The following is an 11,250-nucleotide window of genomic DNA, read 5'->3' on the forward strand; positions in this document are numbered from 1 at the left end:
CCAGATCATCGATGAACAAGACTGTGACTGCACGACATCCACATGGTATTTACAGTTGAAGAAAAAGAATAAGAAAGTTAATACGCCCAATGTCGGATTGGGTTTCACCTCAGAACTGCGTAACGAAATGGCCAGCATGTCGACATAGGTTTACCATGGACGAAACGTTTACAGCGTTGTTGCAGATAACGTGCTTTGCATGATGATGAGGCTTAAGGTAAGGCGGCTCAAACAAGAGTGAAACAGCAAGTGATAGGTGGCAGCAGTAGGATCACTGGGCAACTTACCCCAAGGATTAGAATATCTCGAATAAATTTGACATTTATTTTCCCAGCTGCGTTTCATGGTTGCTGCCCATTTTGCCATAAGTATATTTCAAAGCTGGTCAAAGTGGAAGTATGATTATGCATAATCAGTCTCTTAACTACTTGGATACCGGGCTTAAAGTAAGTTTGATTATTACAAAGCTGGTTCGAATATTACAGTAGGAAGATCAAGAGTGCTGGTTGTTTATACCATAGTTTCACTTCTGTAGCTGCAGTATTGAAAAACCATCAATTCCACATCATGACTAGAAACATATGGGGGCCAGTGGCACTGCTGGTCAAACAGTTCCGGTTCGTAGACCCAAACAAACCGGTAGCTTGTGCCGGAGACTTTTAGGCATATGAACTTTGTCGATATTGGTTAATCAAGACGCCCCCATTCCGAGCTGACATGGGTGAGTAGCATTATGAACGCTGCTTGGGGTTAGCCAGTGTTTTGTTCGAATCAAGACGCCCCATTCCGAGCTGACATGGGTGAGTAGCATTATGAACGCTGCTTGGGGTTAGCCAGTGGTTTGTTCGATTCCCCAAGAAAAATCGAGCTTGATCAGCTCTTACGGGTCGTCCTTAAAAGGAGAATCACTGCATACTATACTTCGCTTCAAACAACAGTTGACAATTGAGACCAATTCCCTAGTGAATGGATCAGATGGTTCACGGTCTACAGGGTTTGATCTACAGAGTTGCTCACGCTACTTTTGACTGTTGGATGAAACTCTTTTGGCTTTGTTCTCTTCTCTGTGCAGTACAATGTCAACTCAGGTGGCTCTACTGAGAGCTAGCACGAAACTGTCCTAGACGATGACGGGGACAAAGCGGAACGCTAACGTTCGTCGCAGACGAACAGACCAAGAATAATCCATTTAGCTGCCATTGGAATGTGTGAAACTGGTAAACCAAGATATGGGTTTCCAAACCCCTGCGAGTGAACAGTAGAACAAGGCGTAGGTTTAACTGGTAAAGACGAGCAGCAATTACAACAGGGACCTTAATGTAGTGAAGGCCGAAGAAATATGACAGACAAATCGGCATCCGTGGTGAATCGGTTTGTGGTTCAAAACGGAAATGTGCTCATCCTTGGACGACCACACCTCTATTCCAAGTCAAGTGTCTTTTCAATCTATATTTCTTCGGCTCTTTCAGTCCTTATTGATTCACCTTTTCAACGTCCTGGTCTCACGCCTTTTTGTCCACCGTCGAAGTAGACTATTCGGTCGGGGATTGTGACGTGACGGATGCCACCAATAAAAGCCAGCACGCTTGACAGTGACCGCAGCCTTTTTCTGCTAGTATCTGCAGCTTTCCCATAGCCCCATATCCATGTTTTGGCACTAGATAGGATGTCACACGAGACATAGATATCCCATTCATCGATGTCCTCGCAATAAAACTGGGAATTGACATTAGAGTAGCTAAGTAAAGAATTCATCCCCCACAGGGAAGAGTTTACTCTATGTGTGACTTCTCCAAGTTCTGGATTCATCATCGGTGGGAAAGAGAAACTATCAGGTCTGAGACTCCAGCTATTAGTTTCAGTCTTATTTAGAATGCTCGATTTGGGGTTATTGGTCCGATTTCCTGGTGATTTTCAGTTCACTCACTTTTGTGCATGCTAGATATTCCACAAAAGCGATGAGCTCGCTGCGCCTGGATGACTACGGGTTTCATACCAACCCCCGGTTACTTTGAATAGTAGTGGGCGCTGTTCAACTGCAATGCAGTCATATACCACTTCATTTTATGTTGCTTAACAGGCAACTACTCACAAGGTTGCTGATAACTCTTCGACGGGGCTCATTAGGTAGGCGCAGTCCCCGAGTTTCCGTCAATCTTGTGTTCTACTTGAAACTGAAACATGAGGCGGCTTGTGTACAGCACATTCAGTTGTAAAATATCATAAACGAGAGATTCGGTTAAGTCTGTCGTGAAAACCAAATTTATTTGCTTAACAGGCCTTTTGACGGAAGAAACTTGTGTGGGCTAGGATGACCCTTCTTTCGCCGCTCCCACTCAACGCATAAAAAGAATCAATTCCAAAGAACCCTCATCCTTATATGTTGGTGTTTTCACAGTGTATTGCACTCCTTTTTTAGCCAGTATTCACTGTTCACGTCAACACCCCCGCCTTTTCAGTACCTGTTTGAAATTCGGTCACCATTCATCCGCTCTCTTGCATACTTTCTTCTGTTTGTCCTCCACTGTGTCTGTCAGTTTACTCTTTCTCATTCACACTTTAGAGTCAACAAGCGAACACCAGTTCAACGGAGCCCTCTCACTTCGATGGCTCATACACACCCAGTGTTTGCTGTGACCGTGGTCGGCACGCAGAATGCACACAATATCATCAGCCTCGGTTCAGATGGATCGCTGTGTGCATGGAATATTGAAATGTTGGCTCAACCGCGTGAAAAGAGCAGAGTATGTGAGGTACCCTCAGCGACAGGTGGTGGACATTTCGAACTTTATCCCACCTGCATGTCTTTCTTCGCCAATGATGTGAACAATTATGCCGTTGGCGCCGAGAATGGAAATGCCTATTGTGGACAACGACACAGCAGGTTAGTGTCAGTTTGCCTGGATAGATGGTGCTGTGTCTTGTCCAGCTCATTGGTTTGTGGTTTCCCTGTAAAAATGTGGTTCGACAGTTGGCGATGTGCATTCCCGGTTTTTCTTTCGCTTCCTCGGTGTTTGACAATCGCTTTTTCCGAAAAGTTGCCGCGGTCTCATGCTAACATTGGCTTAGCAATGTCGAAGTGTGTCATATAGTTTCATACAAAGGGGACTGTATGGCGATAGCATAGCCGAACATACTCCATAGTTTGCGTTGGCTAGGCCAGATGCTTCAGGAGTTGGAGGATCGTCCATTTCGCACGCCTGCTTTTCTCCAGCCAGATACTGGGTGCAGATGCCCGAAAGCTGGATTATCTGTGATCTAGCAGTGAAGTTTAAAGGCACAGACTATTAAACTGTATCTAGTGACAACCGTTACATTCCTACCAATAATCAACGCATCAGTGGCTCATATCACGGACAGACGTCCCAGTTATGTGGTCAGTGGCGCTGCGTCGTCAATGCCTGTGTAGCGTATCGCTTCCTCGGGTAGCCATAACAGGTAGCCTATTCGGCTGTCATTCCCGTTATGTGACTGGCCGTCTGCTGTTTTCCAATTTCTCTGTGGTAGCTAAGACCAAAGAACCCTTGCAATGATTTATAGCCATGTACCCGACCGAGCAATTGGTTCGGCCTGATACCATCAAATGACCGAAATCCGTAGGGGTAACTGACATTTGTAAACTTTCGGCCGACTGGAAGATAAACAAGGTTATCTTGATGCTTACCGAAGTAGACCGAAAGGTAGCTGTTTGTGTGTAGCGGAGCCTGGGGGCTGATATTTCGGAGAGTCGGCTTTGCCAGACAGTGGTAGATAAGAATTACTACAACGTATTTTGACTAATGTATGTTCTACGTATGCAAATGTGTGAAGACACCTGTGCGGATTAACTCAATTCAGTATGCAGCGAGTGTCGTCCCCATCCAGCGTTTTCTTACCTGCGCCGAAGCTGCTCATGCTTAGTGTAAGAAAAGAAGTTACCGGTGCCACCTAAGTGTTTTTTACATAATACATCCAGGAGGATAATAAAACGTTAAGTGAGCACAGTAGTTCTACTCATCCCGTGACATGTTTAAGCTTGTGGAAGACGTGTGGTGTATTTTAATGGTTAGTTGCAAGAAATACTGAGTACCGCTTGAAAGAGCACCACACCTGTCACATCTAGCGTGCTGTTTGTTCCATCTTTCTGCGTCAGTCTGTAACCGACTTAGAAATTGTGTTGTCACCAATAAAAGTAATGCATATCTACGATGAAGAAGGCTTAACTTTGAAAGCCACATGTTAGCATCCACTTTCTAGGTCCAATATTTTTGTGATGTACTGATTGTGCGAAGAATTGGTGGGTGTTGGACTGATTGAAAGACGTTGATTGCAATGGCTTGCTAGTGATGGATCACAGAATGTGCGAAAATGCATTGTTCCACGTAAATTGTCTTCCGATATCGCTATGCAGGTAGTGTGGGTCTGCACTCTTCTGATCAAATATCGTTGAGACTGTATTTATTCTGGTTCAAATGACTTGATCTGATCACAGCTGTGGGCTTACCCATTAAAGCAATGGTCAGCTTAACATTCTGCGATATCCCTGGCAGTGCAATTATATCGATTATTTGCTATCGTTATTAGTTCTGTCTAGGCGTTTATTTAAAAAGCTGCTCTGAGCTTGTGGCCGTGCTTGATTCCATCAGATAATTGTGAGCTCCTGACAAACAGATGTTCATCACGTGCAGCCACGTTAAGCAGTTCTCTATTGCAAGATGCGTGTTATTTGGTCAGTTTTTTTAACCGTACGTGGTTGATGTTTGTTCCCATTCTGTATTCTACGAACTCATTGGTAGACTCAGACTGACCTTGTTCTAGCTCGAGCCGCTTTTCGGAATGTCGCGAATTTCTTCTTAAGTGTGGTGGTGTATTTCAGTTCATACCCGATTCACAAGCCATAGCAGGCCTAACAGACTGCCAGATTGGTGAGGTGCAAACAGGCTTATTCGAGTGAGTTCCGAACCGCAGCACCATAGATCATTCGTGCTTCACTGGCATACAGCCATGCCAATTTATTTTAATAAAGCCCCTACATTGGAGTTGCCTACACCTCAGACAACCTGGAATGAAACTGGCAGCATGAAGACCACTCACATTGGTTAGCCGCCATACCTTTTGATGTTTCCATTCAATCATAGGAACGGTCCCGTAGGCCCCATCTTAGAAGGCGAACAACACAACGGCACCCGAGTTTTACGTAACCTCCTTCAAATTCCTTATGCCATGTCGTATTCTACCCATTTCTGGGTTTTCACCAATCCGAATTAGGCATGGAAAGTAACATGCTTCTCGCCAGACCACAACTCGGCATGTGTAGCACAAAACTTGGTCACCTTAATTTGCTGTGCTGGATGCATTATTTGGATGAATGGCGTTTTGCTTTACTGCGAATTTGTTTCCCTACTACACCATTGCGAGGTCGCTTATTCCAACTGATTCGCACTGCTTTTCAAAGAACTGAAGTGCCTCAGATAATCTAACTGAAGCAATACAGACCTGCACCGCAGTCTGATGCACACGTTCCCTCAGACCCAGTAATAGGTCCTTCTGACACCACAAGTGACGTGAATCGGTAAACGTAATTCTGCCCATTGAGATTCACATGACTTGTCCGTCACATTACGGTTGAAGTTAATACACCTTACGGAGTACATTAGTGTTCCACAACTTTTATTGTTTTTCCACGAATTCTTTAAGGCATTTTCGAGGAATTTTACATGTTTTGAGTGAGAAGCACGTATAGCACAACAGAATGGCCCATGTCGGCTTTTCTAGCGCCATTTGCGCTTTCCGCTCTTTTTTTTCAAAATGGGAACAATATCGTCTGCATATCCCAGGTCGACAGGCTTCTCTCGGAGCGGTCTGAACACCGGAGTTTTGGTGACCATCCTGAGTTCGTCTAATCGTCGAACTCGAAAGTGTGTACATTTATTTCGGACACCGTTGCTTGCATGGAAGCTTTTTCAGAGCAGCTTATACACTCTCACGCGTCCACAAGTTTGTGAATACGAACTTCTGAGGCATTCCCTGCTGCGTAGGTGTGTTGAATAGAACAAACAGGTTGGCAGAATCAAATGCACCCTTGAAATCAAAAGACATCAAGATTGTAGGGCGCGTATGCGCATGCTGTCGCTCGCTCACTTGACATGGTGTGAAAACCCCTTCCCCTGCAGAAAGGGTTCTGTCTTCAAGCGCCGTCGCAAGCCGATTTAAATTTAATGACACAAACAGTCAAGGTTCAAGCTAATCCTTTCGTAGTTGCCACATTCAATGCCAGTAGTTTTTTTCGAAAATAGGCACTGCTGTTGACTTACTCCAGTTGGCTAGGGCGTCCCCTTCGACCTCACTAAAGAAAAACAAGTCGGACAAACTGAAAAATTCATCTCCGTCTTTGAACAGAGCAGTGTGAATTTTGTCAGGACGGGCGACACGATTACGCCTGTGGGAAGAAATCCACTCGCTTATTTTCGAAGCTGTTGGATGTTACAATTTTGCTGATGGAGTCTTCGTTTAGGATTGTGAATCCGGAGCTCGAGATTGTTCACTGGTTAAGATGCGAATTAACTAACCGAAAAATCCTTGGTTCGAACTCAACCGTTAGACTGCTCCTGTCTAGGTCTGGTAGCCTGACAGTATCTCAGCCCTCGTGCGTCCTCCGGATTGCATGGTTGCTAGACACCGAAAGCGTGTTACGGCCGAACGATTGGTTTATTTATATGTAGATCCTATCGACCAATTGCGAGGGCTCAGTTGGACTGTTGTAACCGTCCAATTCAACAATACCGGTGTAGTTGCTTTTTATATATTAGCGGGTCGTTCTTGTCAGTGATTGTTTTGCTTACCAGATACATTTTTACAGTATCTGCTGGAATAGTCTGCACACAGTTCCAGAATTTCTTGCCTTCCCGATCTCATCGGCTTTTTGGATCTATTAGGTAACCTCGATCATTGGAGATACTTCGACATCGATCATCAGCATCATCATCAACTGCTGGTTAACAGTCCATCAAGTTTTATTACATACCCCACCAAGAGGGATTCTTGTCCGAACTTGGGCAAATTTTAAACTGCTGCGCGTGATCTGGTGCTTAGGCGTAGTTGGTTGTGTGGTCCCACGTGTGAAGTGCTTCGCATCTCGCGGTGATGCTGACAGCACTTTTCTGTAACAGTCAGATCAGGAGATGCATTATACAGTGTGTGGTGTTTGTAGGTTTGTTTCACATCAGGATCGGAGAGTTTCTCAAAGGCCAGACGAGATGTGTGCATCTTGCGGGTCCAGTACAAGCACAGGTAAAAGCAGCAACGGACAAGCTGGTGATCGAGATCTACCTAGGTGATAGTAATTGATCCAAATATTCTATAAGCGATGTGGTCTGTCTGCGTTAAAGTCTGGATGGCATGCCGATTAAGTTGCTTGGGTTGTTTCGGAAGTTAGTACTGTACAGAAACAATCTGTTTTTAGCACATAACTGCAGCAGTTGTTCGTCTTTGTTCGTGCGTGTCGATCCCACTCCCAGACAACTACCCAGTTGAGCCTCAGTCGAGTTAAGTCAGCCTGTTTACGCATTCATATCCCTGACAGCCACAGCAATATCCGAGCTCTTAGCCTGTCGTAGTAAAACGCTCAAAGCGTCGTAAAAGCTGTCTTTAGGACTATCGCAGTTGCAGTCTTTTAGGGCGCAATCGGATACAATGCACAGACAGTGATCATTTGAGACGCTGCCAAACGGATCGTGCAAGGATGAGTATCAGCGCGCAACCTTTCAAGTAGAAGCCTTTCAGCTGAATGGCTGAAAACGGTACCAACTCCAACAGAAACAGCCACAATGTCTGCCGATTTCAGCACAGCCATTAGTACACCGATTCCCCTACAGTGAAAGAATGTGGCAGACTGAGTTCATGTGTATCGGAGCGAAGTTTGTTTTCTTGGAAATACTGTTCAAACCAAATTGTGATAAGACGCAAACCACTGATCTCCATGGGTAACCATTCCAGGGGCTACAGCAGAATTTAACCGGGCAACGGATGTCTGGAGCATTGTGATGTGTTCCCCAACCGTTTTAGAGGCAAATGCAAGACGAACTCTGTGTGTACATGGTCCCAATGTTATGGTAAATTCTGAGTATCGTTTTTTGACAGGTGACACGTTGCTTAGTTGATGCCCTCTGTGTGGATTACTTCCTAAAGATACCACAGTTTATATACTTGCTTTTGAGTGAAACTACCTTCGTCGCAACCAGATATTCTTAATCGTCTAAACGCTTTGTTCGGTTTGATGAACACCACTGTTGTCATAGAACCCAGTGTTGTGGCGTCGCCACTTCTGTCATCACTTGCATGGGATTATAGCGTCCTAGCAACACGTTGGTTAAGAATTACTGCTGATGACGTCACGCGATGATTATTACCCAATCAGATACCCTTACCTCTGCTCATAAAAAATCGTTCAACTGTAGCACTGGGCTGGGATAATTCCAGATTGCCCAAGCCTAGACAGGGGAAGTTGAGAGGCAGAGGTCGGGCTCGGACCTTCCAGTCAGTAAATTCGTGCTCTAACCACTAGGGCCATCTCGCCCCCAATCTGTGTTCATTCAAAAATCCACTCGCCCAGTGTTTCTTCAGTAGATTATCTTCTAGTTTTCGCAAGAACTGCCTTTTCTCAACCAAGATTCGAAAATTGATTTAAAGACTACCACCCAGCGAAGCACTTATTTGATGCTGTGGATGATGATTGTGATAGGTAAGTCCCACTGATGGTGGGAATTATGGTTGATTGTGGAGCACGGTGTGGTGAACAATCTGTTTTGCTTATTCTAGAGGTTATTCGTAATGTGATGCTCGGAACGAAATGATCAGTAGTCACGGTGCATCGTGGATGCATGTACTACAACACCATTGGCATTTTAGTTATATCTGACCGCATAGATATCAGACTAAGCATCCTTCGTGTCCTCGTGGACCTGTTTTAGTGTTTTTTGCACAAGTTTCCACCCACTTTGTGGTCAGTTTCTTCTGAGTCTCCAAGTTGCGTTATTTCTCCCTAACTTTAGTACATCTCAAGTGGGAAATTTTCCGCATTCCGATTTTTTTAAGTTCCTTTACGGGATTCATTTTACTCTTCTTTAAATAATAACGTCCCTGATGCACACTGTCTTGTTACTCTTCTACCTGAACACAGGTCGATTTCGCTCATCTGGGAACGCTGTTCATCAGAGATAGTTGTAATTTACATCCGCAAGCTTTTAAGGTTTCAGCTTAGCTGATTTCGCATATTTATGCTGATTGCTGACGAGTCTAACTACTCCTACATGAGTTGCAAACGGCTTTTAGAGGTTCCCAGTCGTTCATTTAGACATCCTCCCTGAAACCCAAACCGCAGGTTCACAAAACATTTCTTGGCACTGCTGCGATTCGATTTCATGGAGACGGAACTTACTACTGTCCAGTATTCCTAAACTGTATCCACTTGGATAATTTGAGTCCTCTCTTACTGATTTTAATATGGTGCTTTATGTCACTATACTATCTCTAACTTCAAATTCGTGAACCTCTTTTGTTTGTGCTATTGCAACAGTCGCACAGCAACCACGGACGATGCATCTCGTAACGTTCCATACAAAGGTCATTGCGCTCCCATCACAGCCATATCGACTCATCCGTGTCCCGGTGCCATGAACTTCTCTTCTCTGTTCCTTACCTCCTCTCTCGATTGGACTGTCCGCCTTTGGTCCACTTCCGAATACACTCCACTACATACATTTGAGGATTATTTCGACTATGTGTACGATGTTAGTTGGAGTCCTGTTCACCCTGCGGTGTTTGCGGCGGTAGACGGTACCGGTCGTCTGGACGTGTGGAATATCAATCAGGATGTTGAGGTAACTTTGTCACTGAACTGTCCAACTTCAACTATGATTCGCCGTTGCGTGCAGTTGTCTTCCTCACCGTGTAGTTTTTTTCAGACGGGTGATCTTATCTTCTTCAGGAGCTTCATGTTTAACAATCTCAGCTGAGACTGTAGTTGAAGACATGAGATCACGGAGCTCACTTGTGCAATTGATGCGCATCATCATCATAATTGAAAGCAGCATCAGATGGGTGCTTCACTTCCTTACTAAAACAGGAAACGTGTCCACCATACAGGCAAGAGGAATCTTTTGTCCAGCCTGTTTCAGATTGCGAACATTAAGGACATCCAGATGAACCGAATGACTGAGTTTGAAGAATGATTTCGAAGTGTCTGTGGCCGTGGTGGCTGAGTTAGCCGTAGTAGATATTGCAGTTAGCGATAATGGACGGCGAACGGATCTGTCATTTCTCAGCAACAGGCCTACGGACCGGTCGCTAACATCGGAGTGCTAAGGGGTTAGAGCGAATATGTGGGAGAGAAAGGAGGCANTCAACTATGACTCGCCGTTGCGTGCAGTTTTTTTCAGACGGGTGGTCTTATCTTCTTCAGGAGCTTCATGTTTGACAATCTCAGCTGAAACTGTAGGTGAAGACATGAGATCACGGAGCTCAAGTGTGCAACTGATGCGCATCATCATCATAATTGAAAGCAACTTCAGATGGGTGCCTCATTGCCGTACTAGAACAAGAAGCGAGTGCAGCATACAGGCAAGAGGAATCTTTTGTCCAGCCTGTTTCAATGTGCAAACACTTCCAGATGAACCGTGCGACTGAGTTTGAAGAATGATTTCGAAGTGTCTGGCTGTGGTGGCTGAGTTAGCCGTAGATATTACAGTTAGCGGTAATGGATGACGAACGGATCTGTCATTTCTCAACAACAGGCCTACGGACCTGGCGCTAACAACGGAGTGATAAGGGGTTAGAGCGAATATGTGGGAGAGAAAGGAGGCAGTTGATGCTCGCATCAGGTTGTTTTGTTACCTCGTGATGGGCTGTGAATTTCTTACGTGCTCCAGTTCTTTCTCACTTGAAATTAAGCTTTTCCCCTGACAGATAGGTCCTTTGTTCTTGTTCACGGTCGTCGCTGCGAATGATCCTACTTTTTGTGCTGTTTCATTATTGCTTTTGTAATCTTGTTGTGACAGACCATAATTTAGCTACAACTGTGGACGTTCCACAGATGCTTTTTCCGCGTCACTACACTGAGTGAATGCTGTCTGTACCATAGGATTTTTCCAGTCGCACAGTTCAACGTAGACTTGTCTATGGGCTGTTCTTCAAACACACAAGCTTCGCAAGAACAGTCTTGTTACCGCCTGATATAACTGAAGGTTTCTATCGCTAGGGTTTTAAGTATCAGCC

General features: G+C 44.8%; 1 protein-coding gene across 1 annotated transcript in view; it reads left to right on the forward strand.

Moving 5' to 3' along the window:
• T265_15099 (hypothetical protein) overlaps positions 1-11,250 on the forward strand; it is a gene marked incomplete at both ends in the record, with an annotated part of 37,218 nt that overhangs the window by 23,831 nt on the left and 2,137 nt on the right. The window contains 2 exons of the mRNA XM_009176581.1: positions 2,564-2,884; positions 9,554-9,857. Of these exons, the coding sequence (XP_009174845.1) occupies positions 2,564-2,884; positions 9,554-9,857 (625 nt within the window). The remainder of the gene's footprint in view (positions 1-2,563; positions 2,885-9,553; positions 9,858-11,250) is intronic.

The sequence above is a fragment of the Opisthorchis viverrini genome, assembly GCF_000715545.1.
Source record: "Opisthorchis viverrini unplaced genomic scaffold opera_v5_356, whole genome shotgun sequence".
Taxonomy (NCBI): Eukaryota; Metazoa; Platyhelminthes; class Trematoda; order Opisthorchiida; family Opisthorchiidae; genus Opisthorchis; species Opisthorchis viverrini.